The 16453-nt window shown below is 39.7% G+C and overlaps 1 protein-coding gene across 2 annotated transcripts in view; it reads left to right on the top strand.

Annotated features, from left to right (window-relative positions):
* dph6 (diphthamine biosynthesis 6) overlaps nt 1-16453 on the top strand; it is a 78082-nt gene that overhangs the window by 54255 nt on the left and 7374 nt on the right. For both annotated transcript variants that reach the window (XM_089004999.1, XM_089004997.1), the window contains one exon: nt 8366-8614. In XM_089004999.1, coding sequence (XP_088861125.1) covers nt 8366-8614 — 249 coding nt within the window. The remainder of the gene's footprint in view (nt 1-8365; nt 8615-16453) is intronic.

Below are 16453 nucleotides of genomic sequence, written 5' to 3'. Positions count from 1 at the left end.
GTATATTTTGTGTAGTTTTAAGGCTTATAAAATTAGAAAATTATGTTTTATGGGGACCTGGGAACGGATTATTCTCATTTTAATGGTTTCCTATGGGAAATTAATTTTTGGGATACACACTTTTCGCCATACACACTCTGTCTGGGAACCAATTAAGTTCGTAAGCCAAGGTATCACTGTATATGGCAAAAAAAAAATACTCTGCAACTTTTGAATGCAAAATGTTAATGTGAAAGGATCTTTTTTTTTTTTAAATTTTGAAAACACATTTTGTTTATCACTCTCGTATTATTTTACCTTTTTAAATGTAAGGTCAAAGGTCAAACTTAATATCCGTCATAGATAATAATTTCCATTTGTTCCAAATCTGGATAGTAGCGATATGATACATTTGTACACAATCCAGAAAAAATAACCTACAAAACAAGCTGAAATTTGAGTGATGGCAAGAGGACGTGTTTGTTTATTCATGCCCGGCGGCGTTGGCGATGCGCCTCCCCCCGAGCATCCCGCTGTCAGCCCCCCACTCCGTCCTCCACATTTCCCCCCCCCCCCTCCCGCCCCACATCCCGACCTTGGTTGGAGACTGAGCGGCAGCCCTCTCCGACCAGCATAAAGTTGACCAGAGCTGACATGACAGTGTGTAACTCTCACTGTGCGTCTGTATGCGCGAGTGTGTGTCGAGTGGTCACGTCAAGGGCAGACGTGAGGGCATCTTGGGGAAAAATAGGGGGGAGGGGGGTTGTGTAGGAAGGCCTTTTGTCTCTGTCTGGTATTAACCAAATGCTTTGGTTTGTTTGTTTTTACTCACATTTGAGATATAATATAAATAGAGCATATATGACAATTAAAATGACCTTGACCGTGACCTTGACAATAAGAAATGAATCAACGCATTTTTTTTTGTATGCTTCAGACAGGAATCGAAGTAAATCGTTGGATTAGATTAGGCTAGATTAGATTATATTAGGATAGATTAGAGTAGATTTCATTAGATTAGATTAGATTAGATTAGCTTTATTTGTCTCACATTGGATACATTTACATTTCAATGTCAGTAAAAACAAAATACAGGAGCTGCTGTAAAGGCAGCCACCCTCGCAGCATTAGATTAGTTTAGATTAGATTAAATGAGCCTTTATTTGTCTCACAGTGGCGAAATTTACATTTGACAGCAGCAAAAAAAAAAAAAAAAATACAGGAGCTGCTGTAAAGGCAGCCACTCTTGAAGCGTTAGATTAGATTATATTAGATTAGATTAGATGAGCCTTTATTTGTCTCACAGTGGAGAAATTTACATTTGACAGCAGCAAAAAAAAAAAAAAAATACAGGAGCTGCTGTAAAGGCAGCCACTCTTGCAGCATTAGATTAGATTATATTAGATTAGATTAGATGACCCTTTATTTGTCTCACAGTGGAGAAATTTACATTTGACAGCAGCAAAAAAAACAAAATACAGGAGCTGCTGTAAAGGCAGCCACTCTCGAAGCGTTAGATTAGATTATATTAGATTAGATTAGATGAGCGTTTATTTGTCTCACAGTGGAGAAATTTACATTTCATAGCAGCAAAAAAACTACATGAGCTGCTGTAAAGGCATCCACTTGAAGCGTTAGATTAGATTATATTAGATTAGATGAGCCTTTATCTCACAGTGGAGAAATTTATATTTGACAGCAGCAAAAAAGAACAAAAACAAAATACAGTAGCTGCTGTAAAGGCAGGCACTCGCGACGCGTTAGATTAGATTAGATTAGATTAGATGAGACTTTATTTGTCTCACAGTGGAGAAATTTACATTTGACAGCAGCAAAAAATAAATACAATACAGGAGCTGCTGTAAAGGCAGCCACTCGAAGTGTTACATTAGATTAGATTTGATTATATTAGATTACATTAGATTAGATTAAATTAGATTAGATTGGAATCAACCATTACACGTGTACAGAATAACTGAAAAAAAGTATTTACATATATATATATATATATATATATGTATGTATATCAGATAATTACACTATAAATAAACATGCAATTAAATAACAAGAGCTCTTAATGCATGACACTTCTCATGTAGTTAGTTTGCATGTACCCTTACATTAAGTAACATTATACCCATTTCATTAAACCTATTTGACACATATTACATGCTCGTTTTCCCTACTTAAATTATGCATGAGACCTCTGCTGGGACAAACGTGACCATTAGCATAGCTGAAAGGTGCGTTTTCTTTCCGCCTGTCCTTGGAACCAGCCGGAAAACCCGACTGGTCATCAATAGTGGGTAATTTTATCCCAGTTCAGCTATCTTCCAAACTCTGCTAATGACACCGGGAGATGCTCCTAGGAAGGATGTAGCGTGGCCCCCTCCCCCTAGAGGGTTTTTGAGAACAAATATAGTTCTGTTATCCGGTCATCTATGGAAAAGTGTTTGACAAAAAAAATATATAATTATAATAAAAGAAAAAAAGGTAAAGCCAATTAGAAACACCTCAAAATGAAATAAGACACTATTATAGCTCCACGGAGTTTCCCTGGGGGTCTTTGTATGACGTTAGCATCCACAGTAAACGTCTCTGGTGACCTTTTTTCAAGTCGCAGATAAGCAAGAAGCAAAAATTGGGCTTAGTTCATCCAAAGCAGGGAAGTGTGACTCAATTTCTAACACTGAGAGTCATACAAGTCAAATCAAATCAACCAACAAGTCATTGGACCGCTGATAGCTGTATGCTAATGCTACGCTGGTCTTCAACCACTGGCCCCGTTGTAGTGATTTATAATTCCCCAAATTATTCACTGCCATTCACAAATTTATTTGGAAATAGTTTTTTCATGCTTGTGTGCCGATAAAGCACTGGCCATGGCCTCTGGCAATGTTTTTTTTCTATTCCATAAGGGGGCAGCATTTCCCTTTTTACATGATAGCACTATTTTACAGATTTAGCTGTTGTTAAAGTGCTGTATAAACCAATATGTTTATAATAATAATAATAGATTTCATTTATAAGCTCCTTTCAAAACGCTTAAGGTCACTTTACAGTCACAGGACCAGTTTTTCTGTGGGTGAGCAGCGGCAGCCACACGCGCCAGCGTTCACTCAACCCGGAAGTTAATAGATAGAAAGCTAACTAGCCAGCTAATAGATAGCCAATAGATAGAAAGCTAGTAGATAGCTCATAGATAGCCAACCGACAGCCAGCTAGATAGCTAGCCACCTAGATAGCTTGTTTGTATTGTATTGTATTTTGTATTGCAGCCCCCGTTTCAATCTCATATCACTCCAGACCCATATAACTTAGGAATTAACTTTTTTTTTTGCTGATGAGAGAGTATAAAGTTTCTTTCATTGCATTAAATGTTTCTGTGGTCCTAAAACTCAATACATGCACTCCCCTACTTACAAACATTCAACTTACAAACAACGGTACATACGAACATATTTGTACTACCATATGTAGTATTTTCTCCAGTTGTGCATGTATCTCTATAGAGCATCTATTGCTAGTATACATGTTAGTTATACAAGCCGTAAACATACTTCTATAAGCCTTAAACATACATTCCATACAAAATATAGCACTGAAGCAATTTACAAACAAATTCACCTTAGGAACGACCGCTCGGAACAGATCTCGTTTGCAAGTTGGGGAGCCTCTGTATTCTGTGGGTCCTGGAATTGGCGTGACAATGACAAAAACCCTGTCACTGGAGTGGACACATTTTTGCACATTTCTGGCAGTCAATGAGATAATTATGATTATTTATGCATTTGCAATCCATTTTCAATACCAGCCCAATTCGTTTCCAAAAGTTCCATCTCGATTTTCCCAGCAAAATCCCACAAAGCGACGCTAACATGAGTCATATTTGTTTAAGGATAAACAACATGGAAATGTGGTAATGATACACTCTGTTTGGGACAAGTGTATTTAAGACGCGACGACATACCCACAGCAACCGGATTTGTTATTTTTTTAAAAAAAATTTTGCGTTCTGAGTGAGGGCTTCATGTCATGGCTAGCAGTTTTTTAGCTATATATCATGGTCAGAACATGTTGGCACATGGCTAAATATACAGCGGCTAAGCAATAAAGTACAAACTGCTGGTGCCATGCGGAGACAACTAACGTCATAGCAGTTTAAGATCATCATTCATCACTGTTACAGCGGAAGCGTCATCTTCCAAATTTCCTCACTAGACGTTTCACCCCATCGGTAAATGAAAGGCTGTATGCTAGTTTTGAAAAGATTATGTCTTTTAATGTCCTTACTGTATTTTCTAGTGTATAAGGCGTACCGTGTATAAGGCGCATCCCCAATGAATGGCGTATTTTTGAACTTGTTTTTCCATATACAGTAAAGTCTCGTTATATCGATATCGGATATATCGATAGTCCCGGTTATATCGACACTATTTCTATGCACGCACGGAGAAAATTACATGCAAACAGGGTCGGATATATCGATAGTCCCGGTTATATCGATATTTTTTCGGACTCCCTTGAATATCGATATAACGAGACTTTACTGTATAAGGCAGACTGGACTTTAAGGAACAGCTTCAAGAAACGAAAAAAAGTTTTCCAAATGTGATATATAAATATTTTTAAATGTTAAAAAACATGACATCATTTTCAATCAACAATATCGATCAACAACAAACCAAGCCGATCAAAATGGCCACCCGAGCGCAGCGATTTTGCAGTAATGCGCCGTATCCTGTCTTGTCTCGGCGGGCCGTTTAGACGGCTAAGACGAGCGTTTGAAAACTACTTACCTTGTTATAGAAAGTTTAATGTCATGTGCGATTGTTTGCCCCTCTCATGAATATTAAGGATGGGGGGGTGCTATTAAAAATGCATGCGGCGTCAGGGGTTGTTGATCACGCCGACAACGCCCATGCAAATTGGACTGTCTTCCCTGTCAAGGTCCGAGATGAATAATGTAGCTGTGTGTGTGTGTGTGTGTTTGCGGCGCATTGCAGTCAATTAACAAGTTTGATCGGTGTGTGAAGTCATTCTTTTGAACTGTTAATTTTATGTTAATAGTATTCGCCGCCCCTCCTCAAATCTCCCCCAATTCCACCTCCCACAAAGAGTAACCAGAGCGTCGTCGTCAATAATTGATCATCACACACCTGCTTGCTAGCAGCGATGGGAGTTTGCCTTTAACAGTCGAGGGAGCCCTCTGTTAGCACCTTTTGATATTCAAATTGACAAAATGCTCACTGAGCTTTTGTGAATTCCAAATAGGGGTGAACTTGTGTCGCGGGGAAGAGCTTTAAAATTTACGGACAGTCGTCCAAAGCAGAAAGGGACGGACGGACGGGTGTCTCTTTTGTTCCCTTTTTTAGCCTTTTTTTTTGTTGGTTTCCAAATGCCACTAGCAATGTATTGGAATCCAAGGCTAAAACTGAGCGATTGCGCGCTGTATTTTCAGACCATTTTGCGTCTCATTAAAGGACAATCGATTGCAAAACTGTGAATTCGCTTCGCGAGACACACGCCTATGGTTTCTGTCATTGTGGTTAGTTGAAGATAGCGGCAACTTAGGTGCTACTTACATATGTCGAACTAGCTTTCTAGCAATGACTTTTGGCTAAATACAGCTGTGGGAAAAGATGCTAAACCCCCTTTGTGGTGGCGAATATGTGCTGCTTCTGTTCTGACATGTATCATTCTCCAACAAGTTCAATCATCTATCTATCTATCTATCTATCTATCTATCTATCTATCTATCTATCTATCTATCTATCTATCTATCTATCTATCTATCTATCTATCTATCTATCTATCTATCTATCTATCTATCTATCTATCTATCTCTCGGTCGGTCGGTCGGTCGGTCGGTTGGTCCATCCGTCCGTCCGTCCGTCCGTCTACCCACCCAATTTCCAACTATCCATCTATCCATCTATCCATTTATAACTAGCTGGCTATCTAGCAGTCAAGCTGGATAGTTAGCAGTCAAGCTAGATAGCTAGCAGTCAACCCTCCCTGAAACAATGATATACAGTTTTCTGCTAGACACAATGTGTGTCAGGAATTTTGATAATATCAAATCTTGACTTTGATGTATCACTACGATCCTCCTCGACGGGGCTTAACTTTGACACACCTTCTCCCTGCATAACCCAGCAATTATGACCAGCCGATATTTGCATTGACCACACGCGAGTATCCAAAACCCTCACCGCTGACCCCCCACGCGGGGTCTCTGAAGGCCTGACCTCTTTAATACCGTCCCTCATCCTCGCATGTCTCTACGCATTAAACAGATAGATCCGAGCCCGACTTTTGTAATGCAAGACCCCAGGCAGAGGTATTTAACAGAGAATTTGCTTATTAACACCTGCTTAATTGTGTCTATAAATAACAATGGTGTTGTCGGGAAGTTATCTGCAGGTTTTGTGTGAAGTGCGAAATGAAAACTAAGTGATAAGAAGTCAAAAATCAGGAGGTGGGCCTCGCTTGATTAATGCACCGTTAACCAAGGGTTATTTATAATGAAGATTAATTCATTATACTGTCTTAGTGATTTTTTTTAACGAAATGAGTTTTAGGGTTTGCCTACTCTTTGCCATTAAAATACAATGTTTAACTGTCAGAGATGTTTGATCGGACACTGGACAAAGACTCGAACCCAGAAAGATTGTCTTTTTTACTGCCGGCAGGAGACGTAGCCATTCATGACAGACGCCTGAATTCTGCAGCCCTCTGCTCAGCTCTTTATTGAGTGTATATGCAAGTTTTGGTGATACATTAGTAAAACAGTTTTTTTGATTAGAATACCACGCCCATGGAACGTTCCGAACCCCAACAGCTATAAGCAATAAAACATAGATATTTTGTCTTTTCCATGAGCTGATAAATTTGTAACCTGGCTAATGAGCTCTTCTTGTGAAGGAGTTTCAAGTCGTAAATTGCTCCGGTGATAAAGGAGTTTCCCAAGTCCTAAATTCTGTCAAAGGCCAGAACTCCTTAATGAAGATGTCAGTTTAACAAGCTGTGTCTGTCTGTTGTTGGCCAGCTAAGCATGAAACTTTTAAACATGATAACTTCTTATTCTGTCTAATCTCTATCATTAACATACTTATGAAGTAAGTAAATAGATACACAACTGCTTCATTAGTTTATGAATAAACAATATACTAAAACACGATATACCGTATTTTCCGGTGTGTATGGCGCACCCAAAAGCCTTGATTTTTTTTCTTCAAAAGATGACCTTGCGCCTTATACGCGGATGCGCATTATATGAGAAGTAATATTGAGCCACAACAGGTCTCGCAACTAATGTTAGCAGCCACTGACTTCTACACGACTTCTACAGCCCCCTGTAGTAGTCGTGCGTAGCCCAAGCTTCTACTGTAGCGCCTTACAATAATAATAATAATAATAATAATAATAATAATAATAATAATAATAATAATAATAATACTAACAATAATACTAACAATAATGATGATAATGACAATAATAATGATAATGATGATAATAATAATGTTAATAATAATAATAATAATAATAATAATTATTATTATTATTATTATTATTATTATTATTATTATTATTATACATTTCATTTAGAAGCACCTTTCAAAGCTCACAGACACTTTACAGTCTTATATATCTTATATAAAACTTATATAAAACTTACATATTTATGTTATTTGAAAAACATTTGTCATTCATTGAAGGTGCGCCTAATATATGGAAGAAAATACACCATTCATTGGGGGTACGCATTATAATCTGGTGCGCCTTATCTAACGGAAAATACGGTATATTATATTTGGAAAACGTTTTCATTCATTCAAGGTGCACGTTATAGTCCGGTGTGCCTTATACATACACTGGAAAATATAGTACATTTAATATAAGTACCTGAATGTAATGCAAAATTCATTGATTTAGAGCACAGGTGTCAAAGTCAAGGCCCGCGGGCCAAATCCGGCCCACCACATCATTTTTTTCGGCCCGCGAAAGCAAATGAAACTCGTTAAATTCCATGATGATTGCTAAAATCTGAGCCAAAATTTCATATTTTTGGATGTCAACCACAATAAAAGTCATTATTCTTGACTTCAGATTTTGAAAACGAGTTAGTCATTAATTTACTGTGTGCTCTATATGTAATATTTGAAGGGATTTAAACATTCTAATGGGTTCCCCAATTTCATAACGGCCCTCGAGAGGAAACCATAACTACAATGTGGCCCGCGGCAAAAAATGACGTTGACACCCCTGATTTAGAGAGTTGTTTCTTTTCAATACAATTGATTCCAAATCAATCAATAAATGAAACCATTCGACTGTATAATGAATGAATAAGGACAGTTATCCCGTATTTGTCTTCTCCCAGATAGACGATGCAGTGTTCTGCGCGGGCCAGATCGCACTTGTCCCCTGCACCATGCAACTGGTGAAGGCAGGTCCCCGGATTCAGGCCAGATTGTCTTTCAGCCACGCCCAGAAGGTTCTGGAGGCCACGATCAGCAGCTTGACTCTGGTCCATGTGGTCCAAGCCCACTGCTATGCCACCAGACACCAAGACGTCGCCGTCATCCAGGCTGCGTGGAAGCGAGTGCTGGAAACGACGGATGATGACCAGGTCAGTTGGTACTAGGCAATAGATAAATGGCGGGAGATTCAAAATTTCTCTTCCTGTCGTGACTTTTCCCAGTGCTTTTGTCCTGATTTGGAACTAAAATGTTAATTATTTTAAAGCATGATTTTTGCATAGTAACATGCTGGAATTAACTCTCTGCGACTGATATTTCCCGCCGCCGTTTCTCATGAAAACTTGATGATGTGGGAAGCGCCGACGTCTTTGATAATGTGCAGCTTGGCACAGAGGCAGATGTCTTCCTCAGAGCCTCCCTAATCCTTTGCACTCACCCACCCCGACCATTTTGGATCTGGGTTCAACCCTCAGAGCAGCTTATCCACCCTCCTTCCCACCCCCTTTCCCCAGCCCTTTTTTCCTGCCACCATCCTCCGTTCCGCCACCCTGCCTTATAAGCCCGTGCATCCCTGGCAGCCTCCCTCCGCCCACTGTAATATGTCTCTTGTGGTGGGAATTGGCCCCAAGGGGGCACAGAGAGAAACACATTCAACTTGTGGCTCTGTCGAAGCGGTTGGGGGGCATGGTTAGGGGGGGGGGGTGTTAAAAGCCGAGGCAAAGGAATGTCAACTTTGTGTCACTTCCTGGAAAGCCATGTGCTAATTCTTGCTGTTTTTTTTTTTGCCCGTTTCTAGCCTTTTTTTAATGGTTCAATATTCAGATTTCACAAGCCGCTGTGATTTTTGACATTTTGTAACTCCATAGCATGAGAAATCTGTAAAGCACTGACAATTTGTCACCGCTTAGGAATGTAAACTGGGTCAGATCATAAAGTTTAAACTTCTGCAGTTCAAGTTTTATTTTATTTTGTATTTTTTTTTTTACTCATCAGAAATAATGAAAAGTGAGTTCCCGTAATAAAACAGACGTTTTATCAGACGAATAAAACTCCAGTACTTTGAAAAAAAACCAATATGCAAGCTGCCAGGAGACCTTGCATCAACAAGAAAGCGCTTTCACAAAGACTCATTCAGATTCTGTGAGCTCTCCGTTTTTTACAATTGCTAAAAAGAATGAGGATTTGTATTGATAATTTCATTTTTTACGACTACTTTGTCTTAAAAAAAGACGATATCAAGGACTTTACTGATCACAATTTCCATTTCAGTGACCATTCAGCAACTTCAAGTACTTTAATGTGTACATACGTTCCCCAAATTACGTACGAGATACGTTCCGAACGGTCGTTTGTAAGTTGAATTTGTTCGTAAGTTGCTTCAATGCTTTATTTTGTATGTAATGTATGTTTAAAGGACAACCGACGCCTCCGGTCAAGTTGTGTCCATAATTTGTAAAATGACTTCAAATGACATCTACTGAGCATATTTTACAAAGATTCCACAGCATATAGCTATAATTTACCTTTTAAGGCTCGCGCTGAATATTCAGGAAGTCTTGTTTTTGAGTTGGTGACGATGCCTGTCATGATGTCACGTCTGGAACGCCCCTGACCAAGAAAGCGACACGCAATGCATTTTGGGTACTTTGTTTGGTCTGAAAACTTCGTGTTGATCCGTGTTGATGGCGAAATTAGAAGGAAAAAAACATAAATAACGCGATGGTGAATCGTTGTGTGTTGCACCAAGACTACTATTTGACACTAGTTGACACAAATTCCCAGCAGACAAATCAGCCCATTTCCAACGGAGCTTGGGGGCCATCTTGTGCATTTTCTGGGCGCTACATTGGAGTCCAGATGCCTCAAAATGACACGGAAAGACTTCTTTAATCGATTGCAATCATTTATGCTTTCCTCTTCGGAACTATTTGAATCGTATTCATAACTGGATGAGTAACAAGAAAGCATCTTCTCCAAATCTGAAGCCATTGTTTTGATTCTAGAGCAAGGCGAAGACGTCCTGGCGTGACGTGACGAACAAGGGTGCACGTCAGGCATCATCATCAACTCGAAAACAAGACTTCCTGAATATTCTGCGCGAGTCTTAAAAGGTAAAATATGGCTATATGCGGTGGAATATTTCTAAAATACGCTCAGTAGAAGTTATTTGAAGTGATTTTACAAATTATGGACACAACTTGTCCGAAGGCGTCGATTCTCCTTTAAGCCAATACTGAGATGTACATTTTTTTTATACAATACAATACAATTGTACTTTTTATACTTTTTTTTTCATCTAAAATTATGATTTTTATCTTTGCTTTTTTTTTTAACCAGTAAAATGAAACTAAATCAGTACGTGACTTGAATCCCACCGTTTAATGTCATTTTGTTTTTCACAATGCTCTCAATACTCGATCAATTCAAGAACAACGCGGCTCTCGTGTGACAGCGCATATCCGCAGCCCACGCTTTGATAAATGTTACGTTAGCACTTCTAGCTATTCCTTGTCAATCGCGATTGAACATGGAAGAAAGCAGGCGAATGAGGAGGGATGTGACAGGACTGAAGGGGTGCATTGAGGGTGAAGGCGGGGTGTGCATCGTGCGTACGGACTCTTGCTCAGCCAGGCTTAAAGGCCACCCTGAAGGCCTCTGGGATACCCCCAGCCCGGTTCGCCAGGAGAGCGGATCGGCGCGGCGCTGCGGGACGTTGTGGTGACACGCGACTTGCTGACTTTTGAAGCTGTCGGACAAGCTCACGTCAGCCTCACGTTTGTTCTTTTATTCGTGTAAAGCGCAAGTTGGAAGCGGTGGAAAGTTGGCATGGTGGAGCAAAGTCAACTTCGGGCCGTTTTGGGACGCGCGGAGAGATTGAGCGAAGAATACTAAGAATAAAAAATATTAATGTGAGGATATTGCTCTGAAAAACAAAATGACATTAAACGGTGGGATTCAAGTCACGTACTGATACTTACTACTTTATTTTACTGGTAAAAAAAATCTAAGATAAAAATCATAATTTTAGATGAAAAAAAGTATAATTGTATTGTATTGTATTGTATTGTATAAAAAGAATGTACATCTCCGTATTGGCTTAAAGGACAACCGACTGCTCCGGACAAGTTGTGTCCATAATTTGTAAAATCACTTCAAATAACTTCTACGGAGCGTATTTTAGAAATATTCTACCGCATATAGCCATATTTTACCTTTTAAGACTCGCGCTGAATATTTAGGAAGTCTTGTTTTCGAGTTGATGATGATGCCTGACGTGCCCCCTTATTTGTCACGTCATGCCAGGACGCCTTCGCCTTGCTTGAGAATCAAAACAATGGCTTCAGATTCGGAGAAGATGCTTTCTTGTTACTCATCCAGTTATGAATATGATTCAAATAGTTCTGAAGAGGAAAGCATCAATATTTGAAATAGATTAAAGAAGTCCTTCCGTGTCATTTTGAGGCATCTGGACTCCAATGTAGCGTCCCAGAAAATGCACAAAATGGCGCCCAAGCTTTGTTGTTTTGATTTTTTCTTTTTATTTACAAATTAATTTCTCCCCACAGAAAAATATCCATTTAATTTTGTGCATTTTTTTACAATCACCCCCTATTTTTGTGGAAATGGTATTATAAATAAATAAATAAATAAATACATATTTTAAAAAAATACTTCTTTCTTCTTTTCCTTTTGGCTTTTCCCTTCAAGGGGTCGCCACAGCGAATCAGTGACCTCCATTTTCAGAGATATGATCCGCATGTTTGTTTTGGCCCAGCTTTTACGTCGGATGCCCTTCCTGACACAACCCTCTGTATTTATCCGGGCTTGGGACTGGCACAAGAAGACTTATGTCCCTTTGTGGCTACAGAACAAGCAACTCGCTCAGTAAAAGGCTCCCAAACACAAAATGGTCATCGGCACGGCAACAATCAAGAAAGCAAAACTATACTCACCATTTGATGACAATGCTCTGATACAATAAATAAAATGAACAAATATAAAGATATTATGAAAAATAATAAACGCTCAATGGGATACGGTTTTCTTTGGAACTCTGAAAGAGGTTGAAAACGCACGCCGACTTACTTTCGCTATTGAGCTAGGTAGCTAGCTCTCTTTTTGCTATCTAGTTGGCTATCTATTTATAAATATAAATTGCATTTTCTGTGTCGTTCTCTCTCTCTTGTTTCTATTTATAATTGTATTTTATTTATTGCATTGTATTTGTGATACAAACAAAGTTTCTTGGATAAGAAGCAAAACGTCCGACACCTTCAGAAAAGTACAGATGATGGCTGAAGAAACCTTTTCATCGATGGACCACTCCTGTACGACTGAGAGCTTACACAGACGTATAGTACCTATGCTTGTCTGTGACTGTAAAGTGTCCTTGAGAGCTTTGAAAGGCGCTTAAAATGTAATGTCTTATTATTATCTATTAGCTATCGAGCTAGCTATTTAGCTCTATATTTGCTATCGAGCTGGCTAGCTATCTAGCTATTATCTATTGAGCTAGCTAGTTGGCTCTCTATTTTCTGTCTAATTAGCTAGATATGGACACCTAGCTGGCTATCTGGTTAGCTGGCTATCTGGTTAGCTGGCTATCTGTCTAGCTATTAGCTATCGAGCTGGCTAGGTGGCTCTCTATTTGCTATCTAGCTAGCTCGCTCTCTATTTGCTATCTATCTATCTATCTATCTATCTATCTATCTATCTATCTATCTATCTATCTATCTATCTATCTATCTATCTATCTATCTATCTATGTATCTATCTATCTATCTATCTATCTATCTATCTATCTATCTATCTATCTATCTATCTATCTATCTATCTATCTATCTATCTATCTATCTATCTATCTATCTATCTATCTACCTACCTACCTCTATCTCTCTTTTTCTCTATCTATTAGCTATCGAGCTAGCTATCTAGCTCTCTATTTGCTATCTAGCGTGCTAGTTATCTAGCTATTAGCTCTTAGCTATTGAGCTAGCTAGTTGGCTCTCTATTTGCTGTCTAGTTGGCTAGCTATGGAGCTAGCTAGCTGGCTGCCTCGCTGGCTATCTGGTTGGCTGGCTATCTTTCTAGCTTCGAGCTATCGAGCTGGCTAGCTGGCTCTCTATTTGCTATCTAGCTGACTATCTATTAGCTATCTATGAGCTTTTGATAGCTATTAGCTATCTATGAGCTTTTGAGCTAGCTTTCTATCTGTTTTAGTTACTTTCAGGTTGAGTGAACACTGGCGCGTGTGGCTGCCGCAATTTGAAGCTCCGCTAACGTGAACTGTGTGTGAATAGTGTATAGTATGGAGAAAGTATGCGTTGTGGTAGGGAGTAGCAAATGTGTGTGGCTAGCACAGGTCAATGACTTATGTCGAGCACTTTAATATGAAGCTTATAATTTTGACTAAATCCACGGAAAAAAAATTATTGACATACTTTATTTGCAACATATTGGACTTTTTAATACTTTGCATGGCAGATTTCACGTCTATATTCCGCCTTTCTTCACTCGCAGGGCACGCAGCCATGATCCCCCGCCGCGCTGCACTTAAGAAGCGTGACCCACCTCTCTCTTCATGTTTGTTTTCCTTCTCTCCGCTAACCGCTGTTCCGGACGCGCGACAGAAAGAGAGGCGTGAAAGCCGAACGGTAAACACGGTAATAAGGAAGCGGTGTCAAGGCAGCCGAGCAGCAGGGAGCTGATGGAAGCGCGCCGCTTAGCCGGTTCCCCTACATTTCCTGCTCGGCGGGACGTCGTCGGCTCTGAGCCTTTGCTGTAGCGCCGCTTGTCAGTCTGCCATTGCATGCCTTTACACTCGCTTTCTGTGAGCCAGGATGTTGGCGCGGAACCCACTAGAGGCCTTGTAGCCGTTTACAACAGGCCAACGGTAGCTAGCTAGCTAGTTAGTTAGTTAGCAGTGTTTGAAATAACGTCTGGGGCGTACAACTTTTGTGTCGGGCGTACAACTTTCAAAACGTCTCGGCCCAGTTGGCAGACAACAACATATTTTTCTGAATAAAACGCTTGCTTTATTCAATAAAGCGACAAGCAAACCCCTACAAGCCACGTGAACTCCTCTTTCTCAGCGCCTTTCAAAACTCTCAAGTACACTTTACAATCACGGTAAGTCCAAAGCACGAAGCAAGCCTCTGGTTTGTGCCGAGTATGCAAATTGCGAAACGAACATTCATTTGGCAATTTGCATACTCGGCACGACAGCCAATGAGAAGCCTGTTTCATGCTTCGGACCTTTCCGAGCGTTATAAGGTCGTGCATTTGAATATCATTTTCCAAAGTAGATTGACAGAACCTCAGCCCCAGAAGAAAGCTTCAAAAGAAGCTAACAAAATTTATGACGCTACAAAACGTACATTATACACTAGTTCTTCTCTAAACTTATCAGCAACGGTGGTCCTCACTCCTTATCTCGAGTTATTCGGACCTCACAAAACCTTTGAAACAGGAATGTGTGTGTATGTGTGTGTGTCGAATGAGCATCCAAGTAAAGGAAAAAAAAAACAAAAATCACGAGTAACCTGTTATTATTCCGCACTTACAGAGTGCCTTGTAAGTGGATGAAAATTGATCCAGCAAATTGAAAAGGGGGGTTAAGTGTTTTCACCCCCATCGACTTTGGCTGAAATGGCGCTTCTATAAAACACTCATTTTTGTCCCATTAGCGGATGATGACAGCGCAAGTATTATTAAAGGGACGGGGGCCGTGTCGAATACTTTTTTTTTTTGTTCGGGCTAATGGATTTAAGAAAAAAAAAATAAGTGTCGCCACGGAGCGATCCTGGCATAGAGGTGAAAAGTCGACACGAGTAGGACCTGTCATGTTAGCATTTTGTTTATGGTGGCTGAAAGCATGATGGATCTGCTAGCATTTGTTTGCACACTATCATTACCCGCGGGTCACCTCACAATCTGCGGGTAATGGAAGTCCTGTCACAGCTGTCACGTAAAGACGAGACGCTCGGTACGTCTGTGTGTGTGGTCCGGTTTGATATCGGTGTGGGGTCTTCGTCTGTCATACAGGAGCGATCCATCGATGAAAAGGTTTCTTCAGCAGTCATCTGTACTTTTATGAAAGTGTCGGACGTTTCAATCGTCATCCGAAAAGCCTCGTCAGCAATCTAAATTTTTGCTGGTCCCTAGTCTAAGGTTAAGGGAGCTCCCTTAACCTTAGAGTAGGGACCAGCAAAAATTTAGATTGCTGACGAATCTGATTGTTTTTTTTGTTTTGTCTCATTATGTTCTATGCCTGGCTCTGATTGCCCCATGGGCTCTGGTATCACTTCATCAGCATTACTAAGCTTATGTGGTAACGGCCTAAGAAGTCTCTTGTAATATATATATAGGGACAGAGCTACCAGCAAAATTTTAGTTTGCTGACGAAGCTTTTCGGATGAGGGGCGAAATGTCAGACACCTTCAAAGTACAGATGACGGCTGAAGAAACCTTTTCATCTGTGTGTGGTCTTCGTCTGTCATACAGGAGTCGTCCATCGATGAAAAGGTTTCTTCAGCAGTCATCTGTACTTTTTTGAAGGTGTCGGACGTTTCGATCGTCCTCTGAAAAGCTTTGTCAGCGAACTAAAGGTTTGCTGGTAGCTCTGGGCCTATATATAGGGCCAGAGCTATCAGCAAAATTTTGGTCCGGACTACATAAACATTCAATACAGCGTTAGAAAGCCTAAACTCTCTTCTTTGATCAGAAAAAAAGAGTTAATTCCCAAGTTATTTGGTCTGGAGTTATCTGAGCTTAAAATGTGAGGTGTACAAAATACAATACAATATGTACATGTTGATTTATATGGTGCTTTAACAACAGCTGAAGTACAAACATGCAAGCTCAAACTAAACTTTTGCTGGTAGCTCTGGCCCTATATATATATATATATATATATATATATATATATATATATATATATATATATATATATATATATATATATATATATATATATATATATATATATA

The sequence above is a fragment of the Hippocampus bargibanti genome, linkage group LG09, assembly GCF_051943395.1.
Source record: "Hippocampus bargibanti isolate YZ-2025 linkage group LG09, ASM5194339v1, whole genome shotgun sequence".
In the NCBI taxonomy this organism is placed as follows: domain Eukaryota; kingdom Metazoa; phylum Chordata; class Actinopteri; order Syngnathiformes; family Syngnathidae; genus Hippocampus; species Hippocampus bargibanti.
Note: the sequence above shows the minus strand (reverse complement) of the source record. Positions and strands in the feature narration are given on the sequence as shown.